Source organism: Paralichthys olivaceus, chromosome 1 (assembly GCF_024713975.1).
Source record: "Paralichthys olivaceus isolate ysfri-2021 chromosome 1, ASM2471397v2, whole genome shotgun sequence".
Lineage (NCBI taxonomy): Eukaryota > Metazoa > Chordata > Actinopteri > Pleuronectiformes > Paralichthyidae > Paralichthys > Paralichthys olivaceus.
This window is the reverse complement of record NC_091093.1, coordinates 5,436,017-5,455,186: the sequence shown is the minus strand read 5'-3', so window position 1 is coordinate 5,455,186 and position 19,170 is coordinate 5,436,017. Positions and strand designations below refer to the sequence as shown.

The 19,170-nt window shown below is 41.5% G+C and overlaps 5 protein-coding genes across 5 annotated transcripts; 2 read left to right on the top strand and 3 right to left on the bottom strand.

Annotated features, from left to right (window-relative positions):
* Nucleotides 1–4,024: 4,024 nt before the first annotated feature.
* Nucleotides 4,025–5,057, top strand: LOC138411907 (high choriolytic enzyme 1-like). The gene has a single exon (XM_069533474.1). The coding sequence runs from the start codon at nucleotides 4,083–4,085 to the stop codon at nucleotides 4,875–4,877; it is 795 nt and encodes a 264-aa protein (XP_069389575.1). The 5' UTR covers nucleotides 4,025–4,082; the 3' UTR covers nucleotides 4,878–5,057.
* A 2,072-nt stretch (nucleotides 5,058–7,129) lies between these two features.
* LOC138411921 (high choriolytic enzyme 1-like) lies at nucleotides 7,130–8,169 on the bottom strand. Its single transcript, XM_069533547.1, has one exon. The coding sequence runs from the start codon at nucleotides 8,091–8,093 to the stop codon at nucleotides 7,305–7,307; it is 789 nt and encodes a 262-aa protein (XP_069389648.1). The 5' UTR covers nucleotides 8,094–8,169; the 3' UTR covers nucleotides 7,130–7,304.
* Nucleotides 8,170–9,528: 1,359 nt separating this feature from the next.
* Nucleotides 9,529–10,476, top strand: LOC109646984 (high choriolytic enzyme 1-like). The gene has a single exon (XM_020112754.2). It carries the CDS (start codon nucleotides 9,600–9,602, stop codon nucleotides 10,386–10,388), a length of 789 nt encoding a protein of 262 aa, XP_019968313.2. The 5' UTR covers nucleotides 9,529–9,599; the 3' UTR covers nucleotides 10,389–10,476.
* Nucleotides 10,477–14,559: 4,083 nt separating this feature from the next.
* On the bottom strand, nucleotides 14,560–15,607 carry LOC138411847 (high choriolytic enzyme 1-like). Its single transcript, XM_069533083.1, has one exon. It carries the CDS (start codon nucleotides 15,538–15,540, stop codon nucleotides 14,752–14,754), a length of 789 nt encoding a protein of 262 aa, XP_069389184.1. The 5' UTR covers nucleotides 15,541–15,607; the 3' UTR covers nucleotides 14,560–14,751.
* A 2,311-nt stretch (nucleotides 15,608–17,918) lies between these two features.
* Nucleotides 17,919–18,980, bottom strand: LOC138411866 (high choriolytic enzyme 1-like). The gene has a single exon (XM_069533162.1). The coding sequence runs from the start codon at nucleotides 18,898–18,900 to the stop codon at nucleotides 18,112–18,114; it is 789 nt and encodes a 262-aa protein (XP_069389263.1). The 5' UTR covers nucleotides 18,901–18,980; the 3' UTR covers nucleotides 17,919–18,111.
* Between the last annotated feature and the right edge of the window lie 190 nt (nucleotides 18,981–19,170).

Here is a 19,170-nt window from a genome sequence, read left to right as displayed (position 1 = left end):
TAGACATGCGTGCACACACACACACACACACTGACACGTTTGTTTCTATCTTAGTGAGGACACTCAGGCATAATGCATTCCCTAGCCTCTTACCCTAACCTTAACCATCATAACTGAATACCTAACCCCAACCCTAACCCTGACCTAAACCTAATTCTAACACTTATCCTAAAACCAAGTCTTAACCCCCAAACAGTCCATTAAATGTGGGACAGAAAATGAGGACCAGCCAAAACGTCTCAGATTGGTCCTCACAAAGATATCTGTACAAAAGCAAACACATGCACACACACACACACACACACACATACACACACACACACACACACACACACACACACACACACACACACACACACACACACACACATGTCATTCCAGTGTCTGTTAAATTTAGAATTTAGGGGGAAATGTCGTCAGCAGTGCAAAGTATAGAACAAAACATTATTCTTGGCACATTCATACAAATAGTGAACCCAAAGACATTGCTGATCTTGCAATGGTCTCTTGATTTTTCCAGAACTATTTATCATCTTTTTTCTAATCTTATATGCTTTAACCTAATGCAGCAGTGTTTGTGCACAGAAAGAAGAGAAAAGGAGGCATTTTACTGTGTTTCCACACTTCTTTGTCTGAAGGTTAATTTCTGCCCTGTCACTGCATGGTGTGGCACTGGAAGTGACCACAGGATCCCTTTTAGGCACAAACATTTAGGGACATTTAGAAGTGTCCTCAGGGAAAACATGGCAGAGGGACGTGTCCCGGTAAGGCCCAGGCAACCTGGATTAATACATCTTAAAAAAGGACATGGGGAGCTGCCCCACACTCTCTCTCTCTGCATGCCTTGATGTGATGTTATGCTATGTTATGTCACATTATGTTACCTGATTTGATGTTATTAGATAATGTGCTGTATCTTCAGGCTTGACTGAAGCGTACTCAGCTGGCTTCAGGATGGTTAAAAATTCAACGCTTGCCAAAGAAGAACTCTTTGCACACATCAGTGGCCCACTATCGCTGTTCTACATGGAGACATTCTCCGTGAAGCATCATCCTATCAGTGTGGACAAATGCTCAGGGACCACTACAATCTGCACCATATTTATTTCATGATTCCTAATGTGTACTTGAAGCTTTAAGCTGCTGCATTTTGACACTTTTTTCTTATAAAAGTATATTGTCTTCTGAGAAGCCTGTGTTTGAGCCATAATACCATAATTTCTAAATGTATCTATCTATGTCTCGATCCATCATCCATCCAGCCAGCCATCCATCCTCAGCTGTAATATCATTTTTAGGTCTATTTTGGCAAATCTGACACTAGGCTTTTTTTCAAATTAATTTAAACATGTATTAGTTCGTATGAAACACAAACATTCAATAATTTTCTCAAGCACCAACTTTCCTGCTTTTAGACAAAAGGATGTTGAAGTGTATGTCTTTTCTGTGTCAGCGATCTGAATGATGAAGTTCCTCTGCTCTCGAGTTTGTCACGGTGAAGAAATGAAAATGACAGCGGTAAAACACACAGGGCGAAAATCCTCCATCATAACCGTGAAATAAGAGAGTGCCGAGTGCCAAGTTCACTCACCACTCGCCCTGCAGCTTTTGGCTCCGCAATATTCCTGGGACCATTCAGGACCAATTCAATAGCATCTGAAGCAGCACAATCTATCAGGCAAACTGTGGACTCAGCAGGAAGAGCATCCATTTCTCATAGAGTCATTCAGAGTAGCCGGGGAGATTTAAGACCAACCACAGTGCCTGCTGATGCAGTGCAAGCCAACTGAAGACATTATTTTAGGATGCCTCATAATCACAAGGTCCACTGAAAGAAGAATGCATTTGTGCATTTATCCTCTAACAAACAAATAAATCGCCAGGACAGAGATGTAAATGATGTCAGAGTTTATTCGGAAGGCTAAAGGGCCTTTGATGCCCTTTGTAGGTTTTGGAATCATGCTGAGAAGTAGTAGTAGATCTATAAGAAGTTCCTCTTTGATTTTAAAGACAAAGACCATGTTGAAGCTGCGAATACATCTGAACATTTGTCATTTCTGTTTTATCAGAATTTCACCAAAAAATACAATTGTAAAAATAAAATGTACTCACAGAGGCTTACACCAACATTTTTACATGTACACATTCATTTAATATTGCTTTTCAAGTGTCTATTTGTACTTAACCAGTGTGATTTTATGTGGAGCTGCAGAACATTGACATATAGTGACAGACTGTGTCTCTGTCCTTCTTACTGTTGGCTGCCTGTCAGGTTGTTGATATAGAGACTCGAAGTCAATTCGACTCTTGACCTCATTGGAAATTTCAATAATGGATAGCACAGTTAAAATTACTTATGCGAGCAGGCGTTTGCATTTCGTATTTCCTCTCCAACATTTTCACATTCTGTCAACAACAGAATATGAAAACTGGAGCAGCTCAGTGTCATGTCATGAAGAGCTGATGATTCTCATTGAGAGTCATCAAGTGTAAAATGACTACCAGCAGATCTCTAGACACTCACATGATTTGACAACATGTCCAATGAATACAACACAATAGCTTTTGTCCAAAAGTCTCATCAATGCAATGACAGGGCCCCATCTCACTGTGTAACATCGTAAAATTAATTTAAGGCTGCATAAAAGATTATTTTCATTGAGTGAGTTTAAATTTACACCACTTCTGGACTATCCCAGTTATGTGTTGCACATGTAAAAACCATACCATTCTTTCAGAAACCTGCAATAGATCCTGGTCTTGAGAGCCCTGGAAATGCCAGCTGGAGAACTTTCACAGAAACCACAGTAAAGTTGTGTGTAAAGACGTTATCCTGTTTCTGTTCTTTGTTCACACAAGTGTGACTGAAATGTTTGAAACAATATACAAAGCTGACCAGAAACCTGGAGATTGTAACAAAAGAATGTAAATGGCCAGATTTAAACTGCTACAATATAGAACATATAACTCATTGATTACTTAAAAATATTTTCTCGACTACACAATAAATCATTTGGTATTCATAAAATAGTGATGGACTTCATGGTTTCATAAAACAAAAAACAAAGGTGGTGTGAGCAAGTTTCCTCTGACCAAGTCTCAGTTTATTTTAAATCAATACAAAGCACTAATTATACCTCAAGTGGAATTAACAAAATGTTAAGTAAATTAAAGGTCCAGTGTGTATGATTTAGGTGAAAGGAATCCATTGGCAGAACATGAATATAAAATAATCCTAGTGATGTTTTCACTAATGTGTTTCATCTAAATGTACAAATTGTTGTTTTCTTTACCCTAGAATGGGCCCTTTATATTTAAATACTTTATATTTACATGGAGTGCAGGTCCTCTCTGCGGAGGCTGTCATGTTTTTTACATTAGTCCAGACTGGACAAACTAAACACTTGAGTTTTTATGACAACTGAAGCTACCACAGGTTCTCTTTAATGTTTGGTAGGAGAGGGTAGGAGTTACTAAATTCTACAATTCGAACCTTAGATTCAATAATTATTACATATACAGTATATATATATATATACACACACAATACTTGATTCTTTGCATGGTTTTTATACTTAAAGTTGATTCATTGTGATTGCAGACCATATTCCATATTCCTTCATCAAATGAAAACAGATAACAAACTTAGATTTGGTTTGTATAAAATAAATATAATTTCTATTGGCTAATGACCAACAAAAGGAGAGACAAAGACTGGCCTGACAAATATCAAAAAGTAAATGAATGATTTAAATGTGTGTTTCTTTTAAAATAATAGAAGTTCTTATTGGTTTCAAACCACATTTAGTATTTACCTTTAAAAAACTCCCACCTAATAGACTTGTGTTGATCCACCTACTGACCAGAGATAACAAACCATGTTGAAACACTGGGTTTGTCAGGGGAGTCCTCCCTCCAAAGGTTTGTTCAGGCCTAGTAGTGTGGACCCCAGCCCATAATAATCCTGCAGACACACCTGTAGAGGAGAGTATAAAGACCCTGGACAGCACTGAGTCAAACATTAAGCATCAGGAGTCTCTCCTCTCCACAGAAGCTCCACAGCCTCCACACCCACCCTGAAGATGACTCCCACTGTCAGCCTGCTGCTGCTGCTGCTGCTCCTGCTCGGCCTCTCTCAGGCTCAGCCTCTCCAGGAGGAAGTGATTGAAGAAGACGTCCCCGATGACACCATGGACATCACCACCAGGATTCTCACCTCCAACAACGCCACCGATGAGATCCTGCTGGAAGGAGACCTGCTCGCTCCCAGAACCAGAAACGCCATGATGTGCTGGTCCCAGAGCTGCCAGTGGAAGAAAGCCTCCAACGGTCAGGTGATGATCCCCTTCACCGTGAGCAGTGAGTTCACCAGCTGGGAGAGGCAGAAGATCGACCGCGCCATGAAGGCCTTCCACAGCCGGACCTGCATCCGCTTCGTCCCCCGTCAGAACCAGTACGACTACATCAGCATCGAGAACAAAGTCGGATGTTTCTCCTCTCTGGGCAGAGTGGGAGGCAGACAGGTGCTCTCTCTCAACAGGCAGGGCTGCGTCTACCACGGCATCATCCAGCACGAGATCAACCACGCTCTGGGCTTCCAGCACGAGCAGACCAGGAGCGACCGCGACAACTACGTCAGGATCAACTGGGGGAACATCAACCAGCGGATGGCCTACAACTTCCACAAGCAGGCCACCAACAACCTGAACACTCCCTACGACTACTCCTCCATCATGCACTATGGAAAAACAGCCTTCTCCATCCAGTACGGGAGGGACAGCATCACCCCCATCCCCAACCCCAACGTCCAGATCGGCCAGAGGCAGGGCATGTCCTACTGGGACATCATGAGGATCAACAGGCTCTATGGCTGCTAACAACAATGCTGATACCAGATACAACAAATTCACATTTTACTGTTTTACTGTTATTAAATAAAAGCCACTGTACTCTATGGTACCAATGGTAAAGAATACACTTCTGTCAAACAGGCAGACAACAGAATATGTGACATCATCAACAAGTGTAAAATGTCTTTAATAAAGGTAAAGCAACATGATTACTGTGGTGTCATCGTTTTTACCTGTCAGTGTTTGATTGTTAAAATGAGCAAATGCATTATTTAGTACAAACTTACAATCACTGAATGTAAAATGTGTGCATCTGTATACATAGGATGTGGTTTCCAAAATATATCCCAGATATGAATGCCGCCATCTTTTACATTTGAACCCTGAGTCTAGACAGTAGTGATCAGACATCATTCTTTCAAACTGTCAGACAACAGAATATATATCTCAACAAGCCTACAATGACTATAATATAGGCAGAGCAACATGTTACTGTTACTGTTTCATCATTTCTTTAAATCAGGTTTTCTAATTGAATAAATCTTGTATATGCAGTCATTTGCACACACTTACAATCACTGAGGGATGTGATTGATTGCTCAAAAATGGTTCTTTATCTGTAAAACAATCTGATTAGGATTCTCTTACACACTTAAAAAAATCATCATGTTATAATAACAAAATTGTTAAATATATAAATTAACTATCATGACAAAACAAAATATGCACTACAAGATATGAAGACATGTAAGTCTAAATCATTCTTCCATCAGACACATAACATTTTAAATTTGTATTGAATAAATAATCATTCAATTTAAATATCTTTGGTAAAAAAGCACATGATACATGTGGCATATATTACACACTGAACTGCAAAATGACTGTGACTCAGGTCACTGGGCTGTAATACGACAAGGGATAGTTCACCCAAAAATTTAAATTCACTCATTAACTACTCACCACTATGTTGCCTGTGGAGGGCTGGGTGAAGTGTTTGAGTCCACAAAACACTTTTGGAGTTTCGGAGGTAAACAGCGTTGCAGCAAAGTCCAAAACAATTGACGTAAATTGTGAACATACTGCTTGTGGTGTCATCCAAGTGTCTGTAAGCCTCAACAATCAAATCTGACTCGAAACACCATTATTTACACCATATTTTTAGCCTGAATGTCTGCTGTGATCCATGTGCAAATGCAGCTCCGGAGGAGGATAACAGTGTTTTGTGGACTCAAGCACTTCACCTACCCCTCCATTGTCATAGTGGTGAGTGAATTTTCATTTTTGGGTGAACTATCCCTTTTTAGTAGAAACTGTTTTAGTTGTAGAGTACACAAAATGAAAACAACACATTAACATAGTTGTCAGCAAGTCAGATATATGTAGTAACAGGACTCGTTCATAATGTTGTGTCTATGCTACATTAACAGAACCTTGGAATAGACTGTACTCTGAACCGAGGAGAGTATAAAGTCCCTGGACAGCACTGAGTCAAACATTAAGCATCAGGAGTCTCTCCTCTCCACAGAAGCTCCACAGCCTCCACACCCACCCTGAAGATGACTCCCACTGTCAGCCTGCTGCTGCTGCTCCTGCTCGGCCTCTCTCAGGCTCAGCCTCTCCAGGAGGAAGTGATTGAAGAAGACGTCCCCGATGACACCATGGACATCACCACCAGGTGTGGTGCAATCATAGACTGGGTGCCATGCAAAGCTTCAGTCTCTATATATGTGTCTGTAACTCTATCTTTATCTTTTCCCCTCTATTGTAAAACCCCACAAAGGCAGGCTTTGGTATTGCATGATGAAGTTAAATAACAGCTGTGTAACATCAGTTAAGTTCCCTGGGCTTTTCCTTGAGCATCACCAGCTGGTCAAAAGTTTCCCTTACTCTGTAAAATGTCTCAACATCCTATAATTGATTACATGTCAGATTTAACTTAATTGTATCTATTTTTCTTTAAACTTCAAACCTTGTGTGTATGATTGAAGAATGTTTTACTTTCCATGTTTTACACGTTGATTCTTTTCCCTATAACTTAGTAGATATTTGACATTATTTTCAATTTGAACTTTTATAGTTTAATTGTATAATTGTCACTCTGAGGACTTGTTGAAGTCTGGAAGAGATTCCTATTCACAGTGTTTTACAGATGATCAACAGATTTTGAGCAACCCATCACATTGCTCAGTGAATGGAAGTTTGTTCTTATGACGGCAGAAGAGATTTTTTGGTAAAAAGAAACAATGTCAGATAAAAAAACAATGACACAATAGTAATCATGTTGCTTTACCTTTATTTAAGACATTTTACACTTGTTGGCGTCACATGTTGTCTGACTGTTTGACACAATGTGATAAAATAAACTTTAAACTTTACCATTACAGTGGCTTTTAACAGTAAAACTCAAACAGGAAAATTGTGAATTTGTTGTATCTGGTATCAGCATTGTTGTTAGCAGCCATAGAGCCTGTTGATCCTCATGATGTCCCAGTAGGACATGCCCTGCCTCTGGCCGATCTGGACGTTGGGGTTGGGGATGGGGGTGATGCTGTCCCTCCCGTACTGGATGGAGAAGGCTGTTTTTCCATAGTGCATGATGGAGGAGTAGTCGTAGGGAGTGTTCAGGTTGTTGGTGGCCTGCTTGTGGAAGTTGTAGGCCATCCGCTGGTTGATGTTCCCCCAGTTGATCCTGACGTAGTTGTCGCGGTCGCTCCTGGTCTGCTCGTGCTGGAAGCCCAGAGCGTGGTTGATCTCGTGCTGGATGATGCCGTGGTAGACGCAGCCCTGCCTGTTGAGGGAGAGCACCTGTCTGCCTCCCACTCTGCCCAGAGAGGAGAAACATCCGACTTTGTTCTCGATGCTGATGTAGTCGTACTGGTTCTGACGGGGGACGAAGCGGATGCAGGTCCGGCTGTGGAAGGCCTTCATGGCGCGGTCGATCTTCTGCCTCTCCCAGCTGGTGAACTCTCTGCTCACGGTGAAGGGGATCATCACCTGACCGTTGGAGGCTTTCTTCCACTGGCAGCTCTGGGACCAGCACATCATGGCGTTTCTGGTTCTGGGAGCGAGCAGGTCTCCTTCCAGCAGGATCTCATCAGTGGCGTTGTTGGAGGTCAGAATCCTGGTGGTGATGTCCATGGTGTCATCGGGGACGTCTTCTTCAATCACTTCCTCCTGGAGAGGCTGAGCCTGAGAGAGGCCGAGCAGGAGCAGCAGCAGCAGGCTGACAGTGGGAGTCATCTTCAGGGTGGGTGTGGAGGCTGTGGAGCTTCTGTGGAGAGGAGAGACTCCTGATGCTTAATGTTTGACTCAGTGCTGCAGGGTCTTTATACTCTCCTCTACAGGTGTGTCTGCAGGATTATTATGGGCTGGGGTCCACACTGCTAGGCCTAAACAAACCTTTGGAGGGAGGACTCCACTGACAAACCCAGTGTTTCAACATGGTTTGTTATCTCTGGTCAGTAGGTGGATCTACACAGGTCTATTAGGTTGGAGTTTTTTAAGGTAAATACTAAATGTGGTTTGAAACCAATAAGAACTTCTATTATTTTAAAAGAAACACATTTACATCATACATTTACTTTTTGATATTTGTCAGGCCAGTCTTTGTCTCTCCTTGTGTTGGTCAGTCAATCCACTATGTTTGTTAAATTAAATATCTCATCAATAATCAGATCCATGTTCGTGCAATTTTGTTGAGACATTCATGGACCCAAGAGGACGATCCTCATACATTTAGTGATCCCTTGACATTTAGCACCACTAAAAGCCTTCCATTATCTGGTGAAATATCCCAGCATTTACTCATGGATTGGCCAAAACCTTTGTTCAAAAACATTCATGGTTTGCATCGTATTGACCTTAATGATTTAAGAATTCATCTTATCCCACAAACAGGTCAGAAATGCAATTTGCCCATTGGGTTTTTGACCAGATATATCAGAATATTTCCATCAGCCTCAGTTGTACTCTATGTTTGTTTCTTATTAGCAACTGTTAACTTGTTAGTCTTGATGATATGGTATTCACATTTCTGAAATTCTGACCTTTAGCTTTGTGAATGTAATGATACTAAAATGATGCATAATCTAAGGCTACTACACCTCTGTGTTTCATAGCATGTAGCTTATTTCTTTACATTAAGGCAAGTCATCATTAAAAGTCACAATGCTTTCACTCTTAGTGCTTCAACTTGGACAATGATCAACTGGAATAATCAGACACTTTGCTCAATTATTCTTGTGATGATGAATGATCCTTTTTCAACTAAACAGGATTCTGTTGTTGTGTTTACGGTTAGACTTAAAATGCCTTGGTTAGAGTTCGGATGGTGTCTGTGTACTTTCAATTTTACTGAATTGATACTCTGTGAAGTGCCAAAGAACAAAACAAATATCAAAAAGTAAATGTACGATTTAAATGTGTGTTTCTTTTAAAATAATAGAAGTTCTTATTGGTTTCAAACCACATTTAGTATTTACCTTAAAAACTCCCACCTAATAGACCTGTGTTGATCCAACTACTGACCAGAGATAACAAACCATGTTGAAACACTGGGTTTGTCAGTGGAGTCCTCCCTCCAAAGGTTTGTTCAGGCCTAGCAGTGTGGACCCCAGCCCATAATAATCCTGCAGACACACCTGTAGAGGAGAGTATAAAGACCCTGGACAGCACTGAGTCAAACATTAAGCATCAGGAGTCTCTCCTCTCCACAGAAGCTCCACAGCCTCCACACCCACCCTGAAGATGACTCCCACTGTCAGCCTGCTGCTGCTGCTCCTGCTCGGCCTCTCTCAGGCTCAGCCTCTCCAGGAGGAAGTGATTGAAGAAGACGTCCCCGATGACACCATGGACATCACCACCAGGATTCTGACCTCCAACAACGCCACCGATGAGATCCTGCTGGAAGGAGACCTGCTCGCTCCCAGAACCAGAAACGCCATGATGTGCTGGTCCCAGAGCTGCCAGTGGAAGAAAGCCTCCAACGGTCAGGTGATGATCCCCTTCACCGTGAGCAGTGAGTTCACCAGCTGGGAGAGGCAGAAGATCGACCGCGCCATGAAGGCCTTCCACAGCTGGACCTGCATCCGCTTCGTCCCCCGTCAGAACCAGTACGACTACATCAGCATCGAGAACAAAGTCGGATGTTTCTCCTCTCTGGGCAGAGTGGGAGGCAGACAGGTGCTCTCCCTCAACAGGCAGGGCTGCGTCTACCACGGCATCATCCAGCACGAGATCAACCACGCTCTGGGCTTCCAGCACGAGCAGACCAGGAGCGACCGCGACAACTACGTCAGGATCAACTGGGGGAACATCAACCAGCGGATGGCCTACAACTTCCACAAGCAGGCCACCAACAACCTGAACACTCCCTACGACTACTCCTCCATCATGCACTACGGAAAAACAGCCTTCTCCATCCAGTACGGGAGGGACAGCATCACCCCCATCCCCAACCCCAACGTCCAGATCGGCCAGAGGCAGGGCATGTCCTACTGGGACATCATGAGGATCAACAGGCTCTATGGCTGCTAACAACAATGCTGATACCAGATACAACAAATTCACAATTTCCTGTTTGAGTTTTACTGTTATTAAATAAAAGCCACTGTAATCTATGGTACCAATGGTAAAGAATACACTTTATTTAACCACATTTTGTCAAACAGTCAGACAACAGAATCTGTGACGCCAACAAGTCTAAAATGTCTTTAATAAAGATAAAGCAACATAATTGCTGTTGTGTCCCTTTTTTATCTTTGGATTGTCAAAATAGAGCAAATGCAATTTTTTTTAGCAGAAACTTACATTAACTGAGCAATGTGATGGATTTCTGAATAATTGTTGGGATATCTTCAAAATACTTTGAATAGGAATCTCTTCCACACTTCATCTTTCTCTATTAGTTTCCAATTTAATGAAGAATATGAAAAATGCCCTGAACAAAAAGTAACATGACAACAATAAAACTACTTAACAGAAAAAGAATCTTGAAAATACAACAAAATATATCAGAAATTCAAGGGAAAACAGTAATAAGAAATGAGAACACATGTAACTAAAGAATTCTTTCATCAGACACAGAAGCTTTTAAATTAGAATGAAATAAATGATCATTCAGTTTAAATCTCTTTGGTTATAAATTCTGGGACATGATACATGTGGCATATATTACACCGAACTGCAAAATGACTGTGACTCAGGTTACTGGGTTGAAATGCAACTCCTTGAATTGATCTCAAAGGGATAGTTCACCCAAAATTCCAGAATTCCCTCATTATCCACTGACCACTATTCACATAGAGGGGCGGGTGAAGTGTTTGAGTCCACACTTTTGGAGTTTCCGGGGTAAACAGCATTCAAACGTAACAACAGAAAAAAATAAACATCCCTCCATACTGCTCTTGTGGTGTCATCTTAGTGTCCATAAGCTTCAACAATGTAATTTGACTCGAAACAAGGACACCATACTTTAACCATAACTTTTAAAGGTCCAATGTGTAAGATTTTGGTGTAAGGGATCTATGAGCAGAAACCGAATATAAAATAATCCTAGTGATATTCTCACTCATGGGTTTCATCTAAATTGTACAAATTGTTATTTCTTTACCCTAGAATTACCCCTTGATATTTAAATACTTTATTTTTACATCAGGAGGGGGTCCCTCTCTATGGAGGCCGCCATGTTTTTAACAGTCGTCCAGACCAGACAAACTAAACACCTTTTGAGTTTTCATAAAAACTGAAGGCTACCACAGGTTTTTTTATATTTGGAAGGGGAGGGATATTCAGCTGCAACATGCAAATTCACCACTAAATTCTACACATTGAACCTTTAATGTTCAGTTCAGTTAATGACATTGGCTGATGAGATGCAAAGCTTGACAGTGCTCCTACTGTAGGCAGAGATGTACATGCCTGGCATATTTGTGTCAGTCCATTTAAATTGAACTGTCCCTCCCTTATTCTTGTCCCATACTTGGGCTGACTACAGCCTCCTGAGGGTTAACATGGAATCAATAAGTTGTCCGACACAAATCTGTGGCACAATTGTGATTTTAGCTGATGACTTTACACAGGAGACCAAGCGGTAGCAGCACAGTTTACAGTTTCAGTCTCACACATATTGACTTCTCATTGTAGGAAACGCATGTGTTGCACATGATGGATCTGCTCTCTGTTCACAGTAATCTGTTTTAACAGCAGGTGTCACAGGAATGTTTCACAATTATCTCTAGACTGTGGGCTGATTTTGTCTATTTTGTCACATTACAGTTTCATTAGTGGTTTCTTTTACATAATAACATATAAGGTAAGTTTGTGCTTAGTCTTTTTCTACCATTGCTTCATTGTAGAACTGTATGTGGCACTCTTTGCTATGCACTTTCAACCTCTCTCTCGCTCTCTCTCAGCCTTGCTCTTTATCTTTCCTACCATCATTCTCTCTCCCTCTTTCTCAAACACAGCAACTCCATTGCACCGGGCATCCAAGTCCAGGAAAGTCTGCGCCAAGCAGACAGATTTCATTGATGTGACACAGGTAGTTTCAGCTGGATCTTTATCTGGATTAAATATCAATTAATCAATCTCATTTACGAGTTACAAATGGATATATGACAAACACATTTATTTAGATTAGTTATTGGAATCGACAGTTCGGATATAAGCATTGTAAGATACTGATGAGTGGAGTGTTTAATGTCAGACGGACTTGTACCAACCAGTAAAATGTGAGTAAAATGTAAAAAGTAAAAATATTAATACAATGTTTATTTTCTATATTATATACCATTGAAAAGATACAGATAAACCCTAAACAGAAAATGACTGACGAAGACCATTTGCCTAAATTCAGGAATACAGCATTATTGTATCATATATTAAAACAAGTATTATTAACATGATATAGTAAAAAATGTCAAAATATAATACAGTAGAAATCATATTAAATATTATAGTAATACAGTATAGGGGGAGATATAGAACTAGGCTACACAAATCTATACAGTAGTACAGTAGTATAAGATATTATTATTATCATTATTATTATGGCCTATAAAACAATACAGGATGACAAAATTATATTTGTTGTTATTTGTATGCAGACAAACTGCTGCTCTCCTTCCAGCATCTATGTATTTATGTTTATGGGTTTAACAAGCGCCTCATCTGTGTCAGACTCAGCTGAGAATGTGTTCACTTGATAATCACAACTATAGTTGATAGTGATACTGCACTATGCATCATTCATATACCCTGTACAGCTTATCCATGTTAAATTGTATTAGTGGTGAAGTTCTCAGTGATAGTGGTTCCATTATAAATACATGCTGCCCTCTGCTGCTGTTAATGCATTATGACAGTTGCCTTTGCCCAGTTAAGTATTGAAAGTCAGCTCCTTAAATACTTTTTCGAGGCAGTGTGGTGAACCACAGGGACCTCAAATTCCTGAGTGGATTGAATGCTTGGAATAAAAAATAAAAAAACCTGGGGTTTGATTAAGTTACTGACTGAGCTCAGTTTCACTCCTCTACACTTCTGGGAATTGAAGAGAAACTGGCATGAGAATGAACCAACATAAAGTTCAGGAGATAAAACAGGGATCCCACTGTGGTACAAATATTAAATTCCATGATCATTTCATTTCCTATAAGATTAGTGTCAGTGGAATGAATAGTAAAGGTAGAATTAATGCCTGCTGTCTATGGACACTTGGTATAGCTGTTATAGTATCAAACTGAGCCTCCTTCGCAGAGGAGCAAAATCAAGTACGGGGCAAAGTATACTCAGAAAGACAGAATTCCCAAATAAAGTGGTCTCTTTATCAGAGAGGACATCTCAACTCACACAAACATATTTAAAGGCCATCATGTGACCTCTGCTGCACAGAGAATGCTGCCATAAGATTCAAAAAGCACCACATGAATGCAGTACTGCCTTCATACAATCCAACATACAGATGACATTAAATCAACATTTAAGTACATTTTACTTTCACACATCCACGTTGTTATGAAAACTGTGTGTCTTCATTGCAAGAGGTTGCAAAATAAGAACCAATTATCTTCTGACTTTACTTAAGACAACGATCAACACAGCTGAGTACTTTCTCTGAACCATCTTTGTATTTGGATTATATATATAACTGTTGAATTGAATGCTGGCAAGACTTGGTTGAATTTAAATGGGGTGCAATTATTGACTGGGTGCAATGCAAAGTTACAGTCTCTCTATATATGCCTGTAACTCACATGAACATTAAGACATTTTAAAAACGGTTTTACTTTTGAGATGGTCTCTAACCTCAGCTCATCTTTTCCCCTCTATTGTAAAACCCCACAAAGGCAGGCTTTAGTATTGCATGATGAAGTTAAATAACAGCTGTGTAACATCAGTTAAGTTCCCTGGACTTTTCCATTAAACTTTTCCTTAAACGTTCCATGTTTTACACGTTGATTCTTTTCCCTATAACTTAGTAGATATTTGACATTATTTTCAACATTGGCTTTTAAAGTTTAATTGTATTATTGTCACTCTGAGGACTTGTTGAAGTGTGGAAGAGATTCCTATTCACAGTGTTTTACAGATGATCAACAGATTTGGAGCAACCCATCACATTGCTCAGTGAATGGAAGTTTGTTCTTATGACTGAGATATTTTGGCAGTAAGAACCACTGTCAGATAAAAAACAATGACACGATAGTAATTATGTTGCTTTATCTTTATTAAAGACATTTTACACTTGTTGGCATCACATGTTCTGTTGTCTGACTGTTTGACAAAATGTGGTAAATAAAGTGTATTCTTTACCATTGGTACCATAGATTACAGTGGCTTTTATTTAATAACAGTAAAACAGTAAAATGGGAATTTGTTGTATCTGGTATGAGCATTGTTGTTAGCAGCCATAGAGCCTGTTGATCCTCATGATGTCCCAGTAGGACATGCCCTGCCTCTGGCCGATCTGGACGTTGGGGTTGGGGATGGGGGTGATGCTGTCCCTCCCGTACTGGATGGAGAAGGCTGTTTTTCCGTAGTGCATGATGGAGGAGTAGTCGTAGGGAGTGTTCAGGTTGTTGGTGGCCTGCTTGTGGAAGTTGTAGGCCATCCGCTGGTTGATGTTCCCCCAGTTGATCCTGACGTAGTTGTCGCGGTCGCTCCTGGTCTGCTCGTGCTGGAAGCCCAGAGCGTGGTTGATCTCGTGCTGGATGATGCCGTGGTAGACGCAGCCCTGCCTGTTGAGAGAGAGCACCTGTCTGCCTCCCACTCTGCCCAGAGAGGAGAAACATCCGACTTTGTTCTCGATGCTGATGTAGTCGTACTGGTTCTGACGGGGGACGAAGCGGATGCAGGTCCGGCTGTGGAAGGCCTTCATGGCGCGGTCGATCTTCTGCCTCTCCCAGCTGGTGAACTCACTGCTCACGGTGAAGGGGATCATCACCTGACCGTTGGAGGCTTTCTTCCACTGGCAGCTCTGGGACCAGCACATCATGGCGTTTCTGGTTCTGGGAGCGAGCAGGTCTCCTTCCAGCAGGATCTCATCGGTGGCGTTGTTGGAGGTCAGAATCCTGGTGGTGATGTCCATGGTGTCATCAGGGACGTCTTCTTCAATCACTTCCTCCTGGAGAGGCTGAGCCTGAGAGAGGCCGAGCAGGAGCAGCAGCAGCAGGCTGACAGTGGGAGTCATCTTCAGGGTGGGTGTGGAGGCTGTGGAGCTTCTGTGGAGAGGAGAGACTCCTGATGCTTAATGTTTGACTCAGTGCTGTCCAGGGTCTTTATACTCTCCTCTACAGGTGTGTCTGCAGGATTATTATGGGCTGGGGTCCACACTGCTAGGCCTAAACAAACCTTTGGAGGGAGGACTCCACTGACAAACCCAGTGTTTCAACATGGTTTGTTATCTCTGGTCAGTAGTTGGATCAACACAGGTTTAACTTTTAAAGCTAAACACTTGTTGAAGGACGATCTTCAGCCAATAGGATCTTATATTACTTTAAAAGAAGCATGCCAAATTTTAACTGAGTGATAAATATGTTTATTTTCATTGAAATATCCTTTGTCCTTTGTCACAAAATCTGCAACTCTTCTCACACAGACATCCACATTCTGTTACAATCAAAATAAATCACTTCTATACTGGAAGCAGGATCCCTGATGTTTAAAGGTTAAAAAAATCCCTGTAGAATAATTGAAAAATGGCTCCATCATTGTTGCATTGTCAGGTGGTCACTGTCATTTTAGGGAGAAAATGAACTATGAGGAAATAAAGCACTATAAATGCAGAGGGGAGGTTAGGTAGCCTCATTGTGCCTCATTTATTCCACCTCAGTCACAGAGCTAAACCTCTGGAGTTTCCAAAATGTAGCTGCACTATAGGCCATACATTCTGCCTCTTCCATGTTAGTGGATGGAACGTGGACCAAACTAAAAAGGCAAAGTACACATCAAATAATTTTTTCTCAAAGACATTCTGTCATTTGGGTATTTATTATGACAAAAAACAACTGATGCAATAAAAATGTGGTGGAAGATCATGAGCTGAGACTGTCGCACTATTGGTCGATTGCGAGTCTGCAGGACCTCGTTACCTTGGCTTCATCCTCCAATTGCTGCTGTCCAGACTCTGACTCCATGAACCATGACTTTTTGAACAAAGGTTGTAATCAATCAATTGTGTAGATGTTGAGGTGCTCCAAAAGATAAGGGAGGTGTTTGACCAGCTGGAAGTGCTGTGGTTTAAGATCAGGGGAACTTAGCTGATGTTACACACGTGTTATTTTTACGTCACCATGTAGTGCTGAGGCCTGTACACTGTGGGGTTTGACAGCAGATGAGAAAATGACGAGCTGATGTTAGGGGCCGTGTCAAAAGCGCATGCAGAATGTCCAAAACTGTTTTTTGAATTGTCTTTATTTTCTTTAGAGTCACAGACATACACGGAGACTTTAGCTTTGCATTTCTCCCAAGTTAAATTTGATCGTGAGCCAATTAAACAATCAAACATTTAATATAAATATACATTGAGAGCAGAGCCTATTAAAAGTCCTGGTAATGTACCATAGACATATGACATTATCAAAGAGTCCTGTTCCCACATTGATCTAAAGATTGCTTCAGGGACTTTTATTACAGCCAAGTGCTCTTAGTCGTAGTCATGTCACATTTCAGTTCAGTTGTACAGTAAGCATCCCGTTCACAGACAGTATGTAAAGACAGTTCACATGACAAATCCATAAATATGAAGATACAAGGTGTTGATTGCTCCCTTGTGGCTGGCTGCAGTACAGGTCATGAATCCTGCCTCCTCAATGTTGGTGGATGGGACATGGACCAGACTAAAAAATCAAACAACACATTCATTACATTTTTCAAAAAGGGTTTCTCATTGAGAGATTTCTAATGTCAGTGATGTCTGTTCAAGTGCTCCTTTTTCCAGTAAGTTTGGTTTAATTAGTTATTTGATGCTATAAAAACAGGTGAAACTTGACAGCTGAGAATGACTCATGATTTATTGATGAAATGTATAAGATGGACCTTGATACTGCAGTTCCATCCCTCAAGTGCTGCTGCATAGACTCTAGTTCCAAATGATGTCATCAGCGCTAACTAGCAGCGCTCGTATCCAGGATATTTTGGCTTCATTTCTGGATAGTGAGAGGAAGTGGAGATGTGTCCTATGTCTTTCTATAGTCTATGATCACATATTGGAAATATATATAGATGCAACATTTTCAATTCAAAATCTTTTATTTGTGTTTAAAGAATTCTTTAGTTACACGTGTCCTCATGCCTTATTACTGTTTCCTCTTGAATTTCTGAAGTTTCATTGTTGTCATGTTACCCTGAGTACTTTTTGTTCAGGGCATTTTTCATATTCTTCAGTAAACTGGAAACTAATAGAGAAAGATGAAGTGTGGAAGAGATTCCTATTCAAAGTATTTTGAAGATATTCCAACAATTATTCAGAAATCCATCACATTGCTCAGTCAATGTAAGTTTCTGCTAAAAAAAATTGCATTTGCTCCATATTGACAATCCAAAGATAAAAAAGGGACACAACAGCAATTATGTTGCTTTATCTTTATTAAAGACATTTTAGACTTGTTGGCATCACATGTTCTGTTGTCTGACTGTTTGACAAAATGTGGTTAAATAAAGTGTATTCTTTACCATTGGTACCATAGATTACAGTGGCTTTTATTTAATAACAGTAAAACAGTAAAATGTGAATTTGTTGTATCTGGTATCAGCATTGTTGTTAGCAGCCATAGAGCCTGTTGATCCTCATGATGTCCCAGTAGGACATGCCCTGCCTCTGGCCGATCTGGACGTTGGGGTTGGGGATGGGGGTGATGCTGTCCCTCCCGTACTGGATGGAGAAGGCTGTTTTTCCGTAGTGCATGATGGAGGAGTAGTCGTAGGGAGTGTTCAGGTTGTTGGTGGCCTGCTTGTGGAAGTTGTAGGCCATCCGCTGGTTGATGTTCCCCCAGTTGATCCTGACGTAGTTGTCGCGGTCGCTCCTGGTCTGCTCGTGCTGGAAGCCCAGAGCGTGGTTGATCTCGTGCTGGATGATGCCGTGGTAGACGCAGCCCTGCCTGTTGAGGGAGAGCACCTGTCTGCCTCCCACTCTGCCCAGAGAGGAGAAACATCCGACTTTGTTCTCGATGCTGATGTAGTCGTACTGGTTCTGACGGGGGACGAAGCGGATGCAGGTCCGGCTGTGGAAGGCCTTCATGGCGCGGTCGATCTTCTGCCTCTCCCAGCTGGTGAACTCACTGCTCACAGTGAAGGGGATCATCACCTGACCGTTGGAGGCTTTCTTCCACTGGCAGCTCTGGGACCAGCACATCATGGCGTTTCTGGTTCTGGGAGCGAGCAGGTCTCCTTCCAGCAGGATCTCATCGGTGGCGTTGTTGGAGGTCAGAATCCTGGTGGTGATGTCCATGGTGTCATCGGGGACGTCTTCTTCAATCACTTCCTCCTGGAGAGGCTGAGCCTGAGAGAGGCCGAGCAGGAGCAGCAGCAGCAGGCTGACAGTGGGAGTCATCTTCAGGGTGGGTGTGGAGGCTGTGGAGCTTCTGTGGAGAGGAGAGACTCCTGATGCTTAATGTTTGACTCAGTGCTGTCCAGGGTCTTTATACTCTCCTCTACAGGTGTGTCTGCAGGATTATTATGGGCTGGGGTCCACACTGCTAGGCCTAAACAAACCTTTGGAGGGAGGACTCCACTGACAAACCCAGTGTTTCAAGAATCACACTTAAAAAAAACGATTTATTCATGTATTTTCTTGGAAAGACTCTGTAACAGATTCTGGATG

Coding starts and splice junctions, on each gene's coding strand:
- LOC138411907 (XM_069533474.1), top strand. CDS start 4,083: ATGACTCCCACTGTCAGCCTGCTGCTGCTGCTGCTGCTCCTGCTCGGC.
- LOC138411921 (XM_069533547.1), bottom strand. CDS start 8,093: ATGACTCCCACTGTCAGCCTGCTGCTGCTGCTCCTGCTCGGCCTCTCT.
- LOC109646984 (XM_020112754.2), top strand. CDS start 9,600: ATGACTCCCACTGTCAGCCTGCTGCTGCTGCTCCTGCTCGGCCTCTCT.
- LOC138411847 (XM_069533083.1), bottom strand. CDS start 15,540: ATGACTCCCACTGTCAGCCTGCTGCTGCTGCTCCTGCTCGGCCTCTCT.
- LOC138411866 (XM_069533162.1), bottom strand. CDS start 18,900: ATGACTCCCACTGTCAGCCTGCTGCTGCTGCTCCTGCTCGGCCTCTCT.